Genomic DNA, 16957 nt, shown 5'->3' on the forward strand with positions numbered 1-16957 from the left:
AGTGAAATTAATTCCAAGTTATTTGATATACAATTGTAATAATGGGCCTTACAAACAAAGACAATGTTGTTACAAGCTACAGTGTATGTCAGCTGGAACCAAAACATATTCCTCATGAAACCTATCTAATTCTTTTATCATGATAGATGGTACGTACTTTTGTTTCGATGTGTCTAATGCGGGATTTTGATATTCCTCTTATACTTTTAATTAATTCAGACAATGTATCGAGTTCTTTTTCATATTTAGCCCATCTTCTACAAAATTCAAAATAGAGACGAAGTTCTGTAGCCAATTGAAAGACCGAGGTTCTCTGTATTTAGGATAAGTGATTTGAGGTCCTCCTTTTCAACTATATCAACATCACCAGTAATGACATGTCCAGCTGGACTATGGTTGAAAGAAGATGAAGAACACGTAGGTGGATTAAGTATAAGATGGTCTTTATCTAGACACTGCAAAGTTTGTTTATAATTAAAAAGTTTGGATGCAATTAGTTGAGGTATATTTGTAGAAAGTATAGGGTGTAGATTTGAACTTAAAATAAGTTGGAACATAAGACTTAACTTTTATGATGAAGAATGTTGCTTATTTGAGGGTATCTATTCCTCTGTTTGTAAATTTGAGTTTAATTAGAAACTGTCGGCATGATTCAGAAGGAATATCATCCATGACCCGCGGTGTTTTAAAGAACCTGTAATTGGCAACATCCATAATCATAGAGTTCAGTCTATATTCAGGTGTTGAAAAGTCCAATTATAGACTAGCTATGGCTTCTTCAAATAACGTATGAAAAACTCTCAATGGAACAGAGTAAAGTTTTGTGCGAATATGATATGGACCTAATTGTCTGTTGACGAAAGGTAAAAGCGAACCAAACGTGACATCATTTATGTGAACGATGTCCATGACTGCGTGTCCGAATTTTGATATTTTGAGAGTTTCGTCACATCCACGTTATTTCTTTGTGGACTAGTCAAATTTCCTACATTATATACATTATCATTGCATCTGTATATAAATGCAGTACCTAGAGTCCTGATCCAGTGATTTCGTTGTTTATGTGACTGTCACTGTTATACGTAAACAAATTATCAGATTCGTGCAATACGTCATTTACACTTTACAAAGTAAATATGCAGGTAGTAAAGTCTTTAAGGCGTCTATAAAGAGCCCCACTAACATCAAGGGGATCTCAACATGTATATAATGTAGACACAACTGTCTAAGAGCGTAAAACAAATCAGTGTTTGATATTCTTATTTCTCTTTAACATAAGGAGGTGTATTACATCGTCATAATGGTTGACTTCTTTTTAAAACATGAATAAAAATATAAATATCAGCAATATGTGTCTATTCCTTTTCGATTAAGTTGAATAGCTCAATTGGTTAGCGTGTCGACTGCTGAACTGTAGATCGCGGTTTCGAGTCAAACAGGGTTTTAATTTTTTTTCGGATTACTTTCTACTAAAACTGCATTTTTTACTACATAAATTGAATTTGAAAGTTTTCAATTTCAAAACATTGTTGTACATATCCTCCACTTTTCATCCATATGTAGCATTCCTCCTTAAGGCGTGGTACTAGTAACAAAATACACAGCTTTACACAGATAAGACCACGGATGATCTTTGACCTGTGAAAGTTTGAACTGGACACGTGACTGTCTCTTGATTCGTGCATTAGAAATGACCGAGGGAAAGTTGTTTGTAAACAACGGCTTAAAATCAAATAAGTCTTGTCAAAACAGGTCAAATAATGTATGCCATGTCGAAGAGGTTCATACATATGTTTGTTTTGCCTCGGACGTGAATGACGCTCTATCATTAGATGAAACGTGTCACGTGACTGCCGTCTAAATTTCTGTAGACGGCGAGCAGCAACATTTAGACGGCAACATGGCGGTCGCTACGTCTTTTTAGTATTGACACTAACTTTTCACCATACTTTCGATTGTGATTTGGAGTGATTCCCTTTACCTGACAAAAATTACGACTGCCCAGGGAAGATTTGTGTAAACGACCGAAGAGGAGCGCGAATTGAAGTACATAAAGCCAACTTCGGAGAAAACTATAACAACAAGTAAAGGACTAGCAAAGGTATCTGAAGACTTTATTAGAAAAGAGTGAATACGCAGATTTTAAGACCTTTGATGATGTGAAATAGGATGATTATCTTGGTTATTTTTACATGGACCTCAGCAAAGTCGATGACAGTTACTACAAGGCGAATTTCCTAGAGAGCATTCGTCATGAAATTAATCGAAATTTGAAAAGCCCACCAAATGACATAATCAAGGACCCTGCTTTCAATGTGCGATGATTTAACACCTTTTTAAAAGGTGGGAGGAAAATTGTCGAAATTCAAGCCATAAAACTTCAATATAAAAATGTCCGCAGTAAATAAAAGATGAATTTTTAAAGATATTCAAATTTCTGATGTACTAATGCCAATCACTGACATCTACTTTCCGCCTTAATTTCTGACAAATCAAACTCATTATCTGACAAGTCAAAATAATCATCTGATAAGTCGACAAAAAGATCATTTAGTCGACTTGTCAGATCTTTATGGCAGCTTGTCAGATCTTTATGTCAGCTTGTCAGATCATTGCATTGTTAATTAAGTGAATGACACCTTTTGGGCGCGAAATCATTTTGACGGTTACTTTTTAAACTTATTGTTTGACAAGTAGACAAAATCGTCTGACAAGTCGAAATAATTAACCAACAATTCGGCATAATTATCTGATAAGTGGTGGCATAAATATACAACGATATACTTAAGATAATTTTGTATCAAAACTATATGACAAATATGCAATTTCGTATGACGTCATTACCGGAACATAGCTGTTATAAATAGATCATTACTACTCCTTAATAACAGCAAAACATCCAGAATTCGTCAAAAGTGCCACTGGAATCCTACCGCTCTCAGACAAAAATGATTATGAAACATCTAAACACCAACCCATCTTAGTGTTTTATACTCGATGTTCTAGAATTTTCTTATAAAGTTTTCTAATAGACGACTTTAGCAGCAATTTTCGTGCACTTTAGTTATCATCTTTCACCCAGTGTTTAGAAATGTTCTAGAAAATATGCGGTGTAGTATTATACATTTGCAGTGGAGAATCGTACCTTCATGATATTGGGACATTCTTAGTGGGTTTTTTTTCCCATATCTATTCTATGCTACATGTATATATTTTAATATACTCCATATTTTGTCGATATTTTCACGACACATTTAAGACCGCGAAACATTAACTGACAATATTGGAAATATACAATGCTCGTGATTGTCATATGTTACGATCAAAACACTTCGACCTCACAAATGAAAAGGATAGGTACGATTCAGCGTTGACGACCTTGTCATTAGAATTGTTAGCATGTCCAGTGAATTCCTCTGCCGTATACTAATTTTATATCTTGACGTGATTAACGCGGTATTCTGTCTGAATCCTTTCGCAGGGTCGCTTGTGGAGATTTTCACCTGTTCTGTGTACTTTAGATGCTTCCTTGGACTCTGCTGTATCCTAAAGTATCGGATTCCAGCTAAATTTGAAAGACGTCCAGATAAGGAGCATTTGGATCAACCTCATCTGCAAGAGGATCAAATTGACAAATATGAAGTATAGATTTTCTCTTGAATGCAGTGGTCTTTACTATATTATAATGATCGGAATATCAATGGCGTTCCTTACATAGTCTGATTTCTATCGCCCAAAAGAGGCGCATGCGCTTTAGCAGTCACGTGAACAAAACTAATAAGCGCAGTAGCTCATTGATAGAGCTTTCGCTTCATAACCGGAATGTCTAGAGTTCGAGCCCCGCTCGTTCATGACCGCGTCTAACCTAAGACGAAATATAGGTCGTGATTGTTCCTTTACCAAATACTCGAGAATCACGGGTCTTTCGGATATGACCTTAAAAACAGAGGTCCTGTGTCCTGACAGGCGTTGGAATGTTAAAGGTTTCTCACTGTTTTGACCCTCCAGCGCTTAAAAAATTGTCTAAGTTTGTGAAACTCCATCTGCAGATGGTGACGTACGTCTCAATGTGGGTGAAAGATTATCGACGAGAAGACGTAAAGTAAACAATCTAAGATTCGTGTTGTTTTATGCCGATTTAGCGGTATTTCAGCCGCATTTCACTGACTCAAATTAATTTTTTGATGAAAAGATACGTTTAATTTTATGCATTTTCCCCGTTAAAATTATGTACTGGCCCGGAGATTATAAAACTTTTTTAGCATGTTTTCATACTCAAACTCTAACTCCGTGCTCTAAATCGTACTTATTTTCAAAAGAGAAGGTTATAAAACTTTTATCAAAATATACTCATACTCAAATGGAGTATATGCTCAAGATTTTTCGAGTATGCTTGGAGCTTGCTCAGAGTTGTACTCAAAACAAACATGGCTGAGTATCATTAAGGTAAAAGTTTTATAACCTCCAGGCAAATAATTCCCATTTTTATTGATGACATTAATCTTGGTGAATACCGTAGAGATCCGGGTTAGAATAGGTCCTCAGTACCCCTTGCTTGTAGTAAAAGGCGACTAAATGGGACAGTCCTTCGGATGAGACCGAAAAAACCGAGGTCCCTTGTCACAGCAGGTGTGGCACGATATAGATCCCTCCCAGCTCAAAGGCTGTAAGCGCCGAGCATAGGCCTAAATTTTGCAGTCCTTCACCGGCAATGGTGACGTCTCCATATGAGTTCATAGGATAGGAGTCAAGAAGATTCGTAATAAAATACTGTATATTTACTACACCAACCATACAATCCTGCCCTAAACCAGATCCAACAATCCCCCGTCTTGCTAGAGTCACCTTAGCCAATCAATATTATCATACTGTCTACTAGAAACCCCAGAGTAAATAGATAGCATGATATTCTTTTAGCCTCTTCACTCCGGGAGCAGGGGACATGAAATGGAATTTCATACCCTTTATCTTATTAATATTACATGGCATATTTGGTAGAAATTAGTCTAGTAGTATCGCGGGAGGGGTGAAAATGTTCCAACGCTGTCGTCATGACAAACAAAAACAGAACACGACAGGTCACCCAAGCCACTCAGTTAGTGCATCTGATTCCACCCTGGTGTGTCCAGGGGTCCGTGTTTGCCGTACTCCTAATTTTGTATTCTTTGTAGGATTTATGAGATACACAATGTAGATCACTGTTCGTTAATCTTCACTATTCATTAGCTAAAAATACACTTGTTATGATTGAATATCTGAAAGAAAAACACCAAAAGAAAACATTATCTTACCAGAGGTCGCGTTACGCAAGCTTCATTTACACCTCTGTCAACGCTTGGAATCACATGACAATTCAATCACATGATATAAACAGTAATTCTCGTTTCCTTTCCCTTAAAAGTTCTTGCAACATGTTGACACCGAATATCAGGCCGTTTTGCATAGCCCAATGGCACTTTGATAAGTACATTTTTACCATTTATCTGTTTGTCTCTTATCTTCCAAGTTTTATCGTAGTTTTTCAGCCTTTTTTTTACTTTTGGTTCCAAGTTTTCATCAAATCTTCACCACGTGAATGTCCTTTATTCATACGCGTATTACGAAGTAGTTCGAAATTCAGGATCAGAAAACAGCGATTTGAAAGAATTTACAATAAACATCAATTTAATCCACTAAAAGCATTTCATATTTAGTCCAAAACATGAATTATGTATATTAGAAACTTTTACAAGATTTCTGTAAAAAGCCGTTGACAGAGGTGTAGTGCACGTAATGAAAAGGAAAGGGGGAAAATTGTTCTACCTCTACGGTTCCTATAACACTGGAACCAAAACATTGAAAGAAAAAGCACTGCAAGGAAAGTGGCCACTGTTATTCCCACTATGAATCCTGTAGATCTGTAGAGAAGAGGAGAAATCATCAAACAGCCCAACAACTCGTATACAAGTTATAATCTGATCAAATGCAGATCAGTAGGTAAATGTAGACTGCTATAAAGCACAAACATTTACACATAAAATGCTGAAACGTTTTGTGCTGTTTAAGGTTGTATTGGATGGAACATTTTAATTACTGGTTACGGATTCTGTAACTTACCGGTCAGAGGAATCCAGATTCTGGTAACCAATATCTGTGTTTATCTGATGCAGGAATTGCTTGCAGAAACTACAGTCTTGATGATTCGGGCACCTGCTTTCACTCTTAGATTCTGAAAGTATCTCCTCGTGCTTATCAAATATGAGACCTGAAGATGGTGACCATTGTCCAACCTTCACAGAGTAAAAGAATATCTGTTACGAACTTAAATAGTTACTTGGAATTTTTCACCTCACTTTAACATGACACACATACCGTGCTTAAACCGGTGAAAATCAACGCTGACATGTTAAAAACATTTAATCACAACTTCTTGGTCCTTTCCAGCAGGGTCGGAAAAACACTTCGAATGAATTACGATTACCAGATGGACATGCAAGACATTTTTAGAGGATGAATAGTTTCAGGTATCAAATCAATCACTGCCTAGTCTATCATTAACATGTTTTATAACTTTGTTCGAAAATCGATTATTGCAAGAATAATTATTAAAAACTAGTAATCCTAATTGTTCGCGAACAATTAGAGGTCTTTCCACCTTTTCTGGATTTGTTTCTTGACCTTTGATCTTGATCCATTCTTAAGTAGGTCAAATGAGGCCAAAAAAAATTGATTTGGCTCGAAAAGAAATTCAAATTTGCCGCCTAAATTTGAGTGTTGAAGTGTGTTCAATGCTTGGTTTCGCATTAAGTACCCGTCAAATTTTGGGGGGAAAAGGGTGTGGGTGTTGGATAGCCAGCACATATGCACATATCAGGTAAAAGTGTAATAGGACTTGTGCAGGTGTTTGGGGTGACTTTAGACCTGTTAGATAGGATATTTGGAGGTGCAAAGAAACCGGATGTGACATTTTCAGAGATTGTAGCTGCTGATCGTGCATGCTGGGAGTCTACAAGCCTCATGTTGATGTTGTGAAGATGCACTGGATTTTACCGTGTGTGTTGTGGATTGTGGAATTTAATATACAGTTTGTAATTGCTCATCCTATGTGTTCTAATTCACGGAGACAATGTCTTTCAGTCATTTCACCCAAGGAGGCATGCATATACGGATTTAGGCTTTGACAACAAACAACCAAAATGGCGGCCGGTGAATTAGAAAGTGTCTGAGTGCATGTAGGATATCTGAACGGAGAATAGGAGTACTGCATCCCATCTGATCCTGCAGGTAAGTGTTTATTTGTTTACAATCACAGTCGGGATGGAATGTCAATGAGTTCAACTGTCGAGTAAAGTTGCATCATCATTATCATAAAAAAAACAACAACAACTGAACTTAGTCTTTATTTTGATGCACTGGCAGACATTGATATCTTCTTTTCGTGAATGCAAATGCAATTCATGTTTGATTTACAAGACAGTCAAGAAATGGAAGAAATGGGTGTAGGTCAGATGTGTAGGTGTAGGTCAGATTAGCTATAGAATCCTGTTGTTGGGCATGAGAACGGTCAAAATAGTGTATAAACAGCTGATCACAGACAGATCACTTGAAGGGTGGGGGATTTCTTCCTTGGGGACGACAGCCGTGATGGGTGGGTTTGCCTTACTCGTGGAGACTGGCCCCTGGATGCGTGACCTTGACCTTTGACCTTGACCCACTTTCAAGGTCAAACCTCAAAAACCCCATGGGAGCGAAAGTGTGACCTTGACCTATGACATTGACCTCATTTTGAAGGTCAGAGGGGCTTCGTGCCAGTTGTACCGTGCCTCTATCTGCATCCGTGAAGAAGTTGTGGGCTCGAATGACTATGTCGGAGACTTTCGGGGGCGAGAACCATGCTTAAGGGTTCTCTGTTTCCCTCGGTCAACTTCTCGATGCAAGGGGGTTTTATCGTGAATTCGTCGGCGAAGGTCTTGCGTCTCCACGACTTGCGGTCTAGTAGGAGTAGCGATAACGGGGTTTTCGACCTTAAGTCGCCGGCATTCGCAGAGTGGTCAATGTTCAGAGTTGACATTCGTAATACCGAGACCAGTCCAGAATTCCATGCTGACCCATATGATATTTCGATGTTATCTGAAGCGTGAAAGAGCGTATAAAAAGTGCCATTTTCTGGCCATTCTGGATGACCTTGACCTTTGACCTTGACCTACTTTTTCAAGGTCAAGGTCACCCGACCCGTTCCAGTGGGTTCGGTGTCTCTACGACGAATGCTTTAGGAGTCGACAATTTCTTACGCAGAAATCGTAAATCATGAGGGGTACTAACTTCCTGAAAGGGTCCTCGAATCCTTTCGTTGAATGCCCATGTCAATTGGACCAAGTCACCTCTGTGTTCTAGAAAAGGTCGGATGCTCCTATCATTCACGGTTTTCGAGAATAACCGATAACAAGGGTTTTTCGCGTAAAGTCCTCCAAGTTCGTTAAAGGTCAAAGTTCAGTTACGCAGGGTCAAATCTGAGCATGTTTTGAGATGTCGAAAAGGATGGTCTACATTGATTTTCGATAAGTCTTAAGACGTCAAAAGCTTCTCGCGGCGGAAAGAAAAGAATAATAAACAGAACAATATCAAAAGGTCTTTCCACAGAAAGGTGGAAAGACCTAATAAATGTCGATAAATCATTTTCTAAAATTGAATGTTAATCAAAAGAAAAATTGATGTTATAATACCACATTCAAAGTTAATTTTTCCAAGATGTTGTGGTTGACAGAGAGATTTAAATTCCTTTCAATGTTGCCATACAACTTGCACTTGTCTAAATGCAAGGTGAAGATAACGAACAGTGATCAATCTCATAACTCCTACAAGCAATACAAAATAGATAGTTGGGCAAACACGGACCCTTGGACACACCAGAGGTGGGATCAGGTGCCTAGGAAGAGTAAGCATCCCCTGTTACCTAAATATGCGTTTACAGTCTTTTTACGTGTTTGTGTATATAATATATTAATTTTAAGACTATATAAATTTTAAGTTTTTGCCAACAGTAAAAATTAAACTGCAACGAAAAGAATACTAAAATAGCAAACAAAGCACATGTCAAACCGCCTGTTATCGGCGTACGAACATTAAAACTTGTACGTGATATATCAAATTCGTCTATAAAAGACTTTTCTTGTGTGGTATGGTCTAAATACGTACCAATTTGTATGAAAGATTCCCGTCTAGTACTATCTGATATATCTTGTAGCCATAAACACCATTTCCATGCTCATCAAAAACAGGAACGTATGAACCGTTTTGATTTATATCAAGGTGAACATTTCTTATGTGCTGTACCACTCTCTGGGTTTCGTGATATCCAGGGCATATATACTTTGTCGTTTTGCATATCTCACGTAGAGCACTGGCAGATGCTTTCAGTAATGCTTGTGCTGCATTTAGTAGGTATGGTGCCCATGGGTCTATTGCATTGATGTCATTGTTAGATAAATGGTCAGTTGGACCACATGGTCTCGTTAGAACACTGGACTTGTTAAAACTCCACGGGAAAAAGCATCTCTGACGACTTTGAATTATATCAAGGAGCCAAGAATTAGAGTCTGTTGGTTTTGGATACTTGGACTTTAAATATTGAAGATACCCAGGATTTTGTGGCATTTCTTGAGCTACAGCCAAAGTGCCTCTTAATCGAGGAATCAGGAAGTCCTTTCGTGGGGCAAGGGTCTCCGAGGCGATAAAATGAAATTCATCATCGGATTGCATATTTTCTGTTATCACTTGCATTACGTATGGTGCACCAAACGAACGGAGAAATGTTAAGACTACTTTTGCCGATGGTTTGACTCGAAGATTGTCAATCACCGCAATGTAATTTGACCTATCTGGCACTTCTATTGCATTGGCTACACAAATTCCATGTTTCTTAGCACTGATTTCAATTGCCTCTCTTCCACCTTCGCCGTACTCTCCCGAACTGTACACGATTTGGATGTAAAACGCATTCAGCGTTTTTGCTATTTGAATCATCGCTTCTGCTGTTTTGTCTAGAGTCATTGAAACTCTCAAAAAGTTTGGATACAGCTCTCTGTTTGATAATTTTGTGGTCGTTGCACAACACCCAACCTTATAAAGAAAACGGTTACTATTATTTAAATTTTGACGGCATTCATTTTTCATTGATATGTAAATGTCATATACGAAACATATACTGTATTGATTAATTGTTAATTCGAACGTTTAGGAAAGTATCTTTCTTGAAGAAGAACGACATTGTAAAGTATGAATTACATATGAAAAAAGAAATAAAGGGAGGATATATATATATATATATATATCATACATGAGGTTTTCCTTGCAGCTTATTTGTAAGTGATACCATTGGTATCGACTGTGTACTCCCGAAAGGTCCGACAAATCCAAGAATTCTGTCCAATATATCATGCGGAAGTATCGAATAGTTATCGTGCCTGAACAGACGTAGCATGCGCTCTTGAATAATGAGCGGATCATTACAAGTATCTAATATGAGGAACCCAACAGAAGTGCCGTTAAAAATGGTGGAATCGTTGTTTATTTCTTCTACCACATACTCTACAGAAAGAGCAACGTCAAAACCAATGTTCCTTCGCAATCCTCCACATTTCAGGGGATTGTAGCCAACATTGTGAATTGGAAAGGCAGCGACAATGACAAGATCTCCGGGTTTGTAATACAGTTCCTCGTTATTTTGCAGACAGGCTGTGCAGATGTCTCCCTTTCTGCACTGTGCTTTATGATAGCGTCTTTCCATTCCAGTTTGGTCATAATCTTTCAATAGTGTTCTGTTAACGACTATATTTTCAGAGAATGTTGCAACCTACAGGATAAAAATGTGAATGGTACATATATAGACAAAGACGTACTTGTAAGATGTACTTGTAAAACTGTATGCTCCTGATTGCGGATAAGTTCAATCGAAGCAAATATGGCATTGAGTTTGACAAAGACTTTTAATTTTTTCTATTCATCTACGTTTGACAAAGACTTTTCAGCTTAACAGAATTGAAAATCTTGTATAGCTCAAGGTTGACTGTCCTTGAGAATGGAGGCCCCGTGTCGCAGTAGTTGTTGAGATGATAAAGAATCTTCACCAATACTGTCTTGAACAATCTAATTAAGATATCCGGCATGGATCTAAGAAGTCTGATTTTAATCAGACTGGGTCCTGAACGCCATGCATGGGTCAAAATTATGGCACTTCACCTACAGCGGGCGATGTCTCTAGTCTCTAAGGGGCCGCTAAACCAACACACCAACAAGCGATACAAAGACACAAAAATTCAATAACAGACAAACATGCCACAAATAATCGGTGTCTATTTTTGACATATCTACCCTAAGTAATTCTGTAAAATTTAGATATATACAAATGGTTAACACGCCACTGTTGAATTTGAAGTAGGTGTTAATACAGGTAACATTTAAGGTTATTGGCGACAATTTAAGGGGAATATTAAAATGAATTCATCTAATTAATCCGAAATGTTTATCGATATTTATTATTCTTAATTGTATAAGATAGATTAGTCCAAAAGGATGGAAGGACTGCAATTCATAATTGTTTAAACTCTTCCGATGTCAAAATCATTTAGTTGAATCGCTCAAAATTTCAGTTACTTGCCTTTACGGTGCTAATCTGTGTGTGATATTTTCTTATTTAGATATTGTCATAAGTTAGATAGTAACAAATGCATGGTTCCTTTACCACATCTTGTATACTACCTCTGAGTGTTCCAAGCATTTTGCGAAAAAGAGACATTTCAAAAGACTTCTTCATATAAGCGAATATCAAAGTTTGGTCTTTCATAAGAAAATATGAACACAAACCTGAGTAAAACAGTAACTTGATTCGTCTTGAAGGCATTTCCTGTGATTATAAACAGAAAAAATATCTGTATTTCCATTCCATCGAAGTTCTCCATTTTCATTGAATTTTAACCGGTCGTTCAGATGAAAAATTGATCCAAACTCTGAAGAGGAATTTACGTCTACTTTTTTCAGTGCTGTGGAAATCTCTTTCAGGCCGTCATATTTCAGTAATGAACAGGCATCGTTTAAACATACTTCATGTCTCAAGTTTTTTAATGTATTCGCAAAAATACAGACAGCATCCAACACATACTGATCATATATTACATAATCTGAAGTGAAAGCTTCTATTTCCACTTCTGTCGGTTCATCACACGACACATCGTCAAAAGAGCACCCTTTTATGATCGAGAATACGTCCTCCATATAGGGGTTTGTTTTCAATTCCTCTGCAATCAATGTTTTGTTTCGGAAAATTGTTTTCCAATACTCTAAGAATTGTTTGATCGGTTGACTTGTAGGACGGACTATAAGATTTCCTCTCGATGCTGGCAGTGTCTTTGCATTGAATGTATGTTTAGATAATCCAACTTCTGAAGAAAAAATAAGGGATGGCGTGTCTCTTCCGAGGTGCAGATTTGTGATGACCGTTAAAAACTTTTCAGCGGAAGTCTCTCCTCCAAAGAATACTACACCGCTAACCGCGCCACCTTTCGGTAAAATGATGTCTCTAACGATTTGTCCAAGAGTGGTCATCTCGACACCGTATGTTGTATTAAAACTGTTTACAGAGCGGATACATACCCCCTTCTCTCGTAACATTTCCTGTAAAGTTTCGGCATTTTGTCGATTGTAGTCCTTATTTTCATGTACAATTGAGATGTAGTTCCATTCTAACTCCACCAGCAAAGACGCCATGACCTGTAAAATATATACATGAAAAGGTGAAACTAACAAACAGTGATCTATCTCATAACTCCTATAAAAAACGCAAAATTAAGAGTTGGGCAAACATTGACCCCTGGATATATCAGAGGTGGGGTCAGGTGCTGAGGAGGAGTAAGCATCCCCTATCGACCGGTCACACACATTTCAAACAAACTACTGGGTATTTTCTTTTAAAGATATTGAATGAAGAAAGTGAAAAGCATTCTCTTTGATGTTGAATTCACCTTCACTTGTATTCTGTCTGAAGGAATTGTTCTAAAGAAATTTGGAAATTTTGAAACATCACTCAGAATAGCAGCCGTTGAGGAATAGGATATCATAGGGGGAGAAACAGACTGTGGAAGTCCGGCCAGTATAGTAGCGATCCATTCCGACTGGGAATTGGTTTCTGCTCCAATGATACCTAAAAGATGGTGAAAAATAAAATCATTCTTAAATGAAAAGGTGAAGATAATGAACAGTGACCAATCTCATAACTCCTATAAGTTTTACAAAATCAATAGTTAGGCAAACACGGACCCCTGGACACACCATAGAAAAGTTCTTAGAAAAAAGTTATTCAAAAATTGACCTAGAGATACCATTTTAAACAAAGAACATATAATTATCTGTGTTGTTTCAATGACGTATCCATCTGTAACAGACGAATTCCTACCTATAATGTTTTTTGTTCTTTCTTGTATAATGGACGATATTTCCACAGCTCTGTAGCCAACTAGTTTGTCTGACATACACGAAGGAAAGGTTAATAATCCTGTCAAAACAGAAAACAAAATAATGAAAAAAGTTCGATTCACAACAATTACTCCAATGAAAATTAAAAATCAAACGTGAAAAAAATGCTTCTATGATTTACTGATGGCACTGCTCTGTGTAAATGGCATGCATCTATTTTACTTTGTTTTATCTGTTAATACTATGAAAGTTATTAATAGATTTTTTCCCAAATGAGATACTTTTGGACAGTAGGTATATGTTTATACATGTTTTGCTATTGCTAAAACGTATATCTATGGGTATAGATTTCCCTCGGGGAACTACAGAGGTTTAGTGCCGCTAAACCTAATGATTTTTCGGTGTTGCGGCATCAGATCGGTGTTACGTCATCTTTTATTTACAGCAGTAGTATGTCAATGCAGTTTGATTTTCTTATTGTGTACATGTAGCAGATATCCCATATTCATGATGAATTTCTAACAATTTATAGATTGATATCATCACTTGTAATTTTTAGTGAAGGAAGTTATAGTAAACTGATACCCTGCCTATTTTTACTCCGGGAATGTAGTTGTGTTCATTCAATCGACGTATCGCCCATTTGACTAATTCCAATGCCATCACAGACGTCACAACCGCTTGACCATCACATTCACTTCCGGTGCGTGTAGATGATTTTAAAGTAAATATTCCCGCCAAGTAAACATTACCAGTAACTGACGTCACATGGGGAAAAGAAGTATATCCATGCACGATGTTTACAATCAAAACTGTAAAAACTCTGGAAAAAACTCTAGATTTAATAAAAGAGATAAAATGAAGTACATATGTTCATCTAGAGGTAAACAGTTTTGAAGAACTAGTAGTTAATTAATAGAGGTGATACATAGAAACTCTAGAGAGAAATACACTGATCTATTATCTACGTTATTAAAGGTGTTTCGCCTATAAGTTGATACATACCAGATGAATTCAGTGGCTATGTATATTGTTTTATCACAAAATTGTTGAAATCTAATTGGTCAGGTCTTGGTCACATGACGCCGTGAAAAAAACCGTATCATGCGAGTAAAATCCGTATTGGGCGAGTAATTTTATTTATCGTCGGGTTCGACTTGCAGCCGTGTCAAAAGGAAAGACATTTGATTAAGTTGTATGATATAGACCCCCATATATACAGTTAGGGATCTTCGACGTGATAAATTCGTTACACAGTTAGTTAGTGACCTGATACGGAAAAATACATGGTGTGAAAAGAAAACCCGTATCGGGCTCGATTTCGCCTCACCCGATACGGGTTTTCATTTCACACCATGTATTTTTCCGTATCAGGTCACTAACTAACTGTGTAACTAATAATATGCTTCATGAACACACATACTGTATTATAAACTGACATTTTAAATTGAAATTAGAAATTTCGACAATTATTAATGAGAAAACATTAATTGCCGAAAACATTGGATCTGGAAATTAATGCCAATTTTTGAAAGTCACTGTGTTTCTGCTTTGTCATTGGTTAAAAAAAATTATCGAATGCTATTTTTCAAATAATGCTGTAATTTGTTAATTGTATTTCACTTTCAACAAAAACGTAACAAAGAACTGAAAAAAATACATGATTGTGGGGAGGTATTAACGAATCATCTTAATTACTTTTCTATGAAAGAGGTTAACAGGTTGACCATGATACACATTTTATCACAACGCATTACCTACCTTTGGTAAAGGATCCACAATCTCATTTTTAAGTAGAAAGTCTTTTTCTCTTTCAAGAATTTCTGTAGAAAGTGAAAAATATCACTACACACAAATTCTATCCGATAATATTTATATATACTTAGACAAAAACTCAACGAATGGCTTAGCTTTGAGAAGGACACTTGGTGAAGAAATAACACGCAAGAAGTTTCACGTTCATGTATATAATCGTACAAATAAAAATCTTCTCCTTGAAATCTTTCTTAAAATGCACTTTCTAGAGATTTCACGTGGCAATGACGATGTGTGGACTGAAAGCTATTCAAAGCGTACGCAACTCAATAATCTGAAAAAGAGGGTGGAAAGACAAAACCTACCTATTATTTGATTCACATTAAATGGAAAACCACATTGGAAATTTGGTGAAGAAAAATGCTTGAATAACGTATCACATTCCGGGCCAATTTATCAAAGTCTAGTAAATGTACGCACAAATATGTTTTGCTTGACTTATTTATTCGATGAATGAATTCTGAAAAAATGTTATAATCAATCATCACCAAAACAAAACCCTCAAGGATTATATGCATTTAACATAAACAATGTTTTTCGTTTACAAACCGTATTACTTAAAACTTATCTCCTGGGATCCCTGTTGCGTTTAAAATCAAAATTCATTAGTAATATCTTGTTTGTTAGATGAGGATGTGCTTTTTTAAAGCACAAATTTCTTTTAAATGCATAATTATGACTTTCTTGTTGTCTATATAGCGCACTGACTGGAACGGAGTTTTCAATTTGTACGGATATGTTGAAGCTAATTGTACTTTTAATCTCTCTGAAGAATGTGGAAGTCGGTCATTTTCGCATTGACATACACCCACAGAAGTCATATCAAATCGGAGAAAAACTTCATAAAAGTCTCATCGATTCTACATTGATAATATACACAATAACTATGATATCTTGCAAACAGACAAAAACATGCAAAACTTTGGGAAACCGCTGAATATATACAGCCTCCATGTCAGCTATGTTCTTTGAAAATTCTTATTTACACTTAATATACATGTGAGGAAGATGCTTTATCATTCCCCACTTTTCTATCCTGAAAGGTGATGATAACGAACAGTGATCAATCTCATAACTCCTATAAGCAATACAAAATAGATAGTTGGGCAAACACGGACCCCTGGACACACCAGAGGTGGGATTAGGTGCCTAGGAGGAGTAAGCATCCCCTGTCGACCAGTTACACCCGCCGTGAGCCCTATATACTGATCAGGTAAACGGAACTATCCGCAGTCAAAATCAGTGTGCCAAGAACGGTCTAACAATCGGTATGAAACACGTCAGACAGCATTTGACTCAATGATAGGTTGTATTGGCAAACTAGATCGTTATAACGACCATAGAATTTGCGAAATGCTGACTTTAATCGAGACTGTTGAAACCCCTGTACCATCAACTTGTCAATAGCCTGCCTCGATTTAAAACCTGACCATACGCAGAACAAGCTCTTGCGTATCGAATCAGTTGAGAGATATAAACACCATATGCAGGTGATAATGGAATATTGCTACATATATGTAGATATGGGAAGTTGACGATGGAGAAGCTGAAATCATCCCGTACAAGTTCAAGTTGTAAAATAACACATTGTTGTGGGATTCAAATATCTCTGCCCAGCTGTGAATAGATGAAAGCTGTATCAATTCGTGTAGTAATTCTATAGTTTTAAGGCTAAGGGTAACCATTTTAAACTTAG

The 16957-nt window shown here is 37.0% G+C and overlaps 1 protein-coding gene across 1 annotated transcript; it reads right to left on the bottom strand.

Annotated features, from left to right (window-relative positions):
• Positions 1–2097: 2097 nt before the first annotated feature.
• On the bottom strand, positions 2098–15233 carry LOC125647319 (uncharacterized). Its single transcript, XM_048873999.2, has 10 exons — positions 15208–15233; positions 14037–14281; positions 13427–13525; positions 12996–13174; positions 11842–12744; positions 10316–10831; positions 9175–10098; positions 6097–6269; positions 5803–5897; positions 2098–3612 (listed from the first exon to the last, which is right to left on the bottom strand). Exons 1-10 carry the CDS (start codon positions 15231–15233, stop codon positions 3566–3568), a joined length of 3207 nt encoding a protein of 1068 aa, XP_048729956.2. The 3' UTR covers positions 2098–3565.
• Positions 15234–16957: the final 1724 nt, after the last annotated feature.

Source organism: Ostrea edulis, chromosome 6, assembly GCF_947568905.1.
Source record: "Ostrea edulis chromosome 6, xbOstEdul1.1, whole genome shotgun sequence".
In the NCBI taxonomy this organism is placed as follows: Eukaryota; Metazoa; Mollusca; class Bivalvia; order Ostreida; family Ostreidae; genus Ostrea; species Ostrea edulis.

Coding starts and splice junctions, on each gene's coding strand:
- LOC125647319 (XM_048873999.2), bottom strand. CDS start 15,233: ATGAGATTGTGGATCCTTTACCAAAG. Junction 10,832..11,841: donor CAAGTTACTGTTTTACTCAG/GTTTGTGTTCAT, acceptor TTTATCCTGTAG/GTTGCAACATTCTCTGAAAA. Junction 5,898..6,096: donor AATCTGGATTCCTCTGACCG/GTAAGTTACAGA, acceptor TCTTCTCTACAG/ATCTACAGGATTCATAGTGG.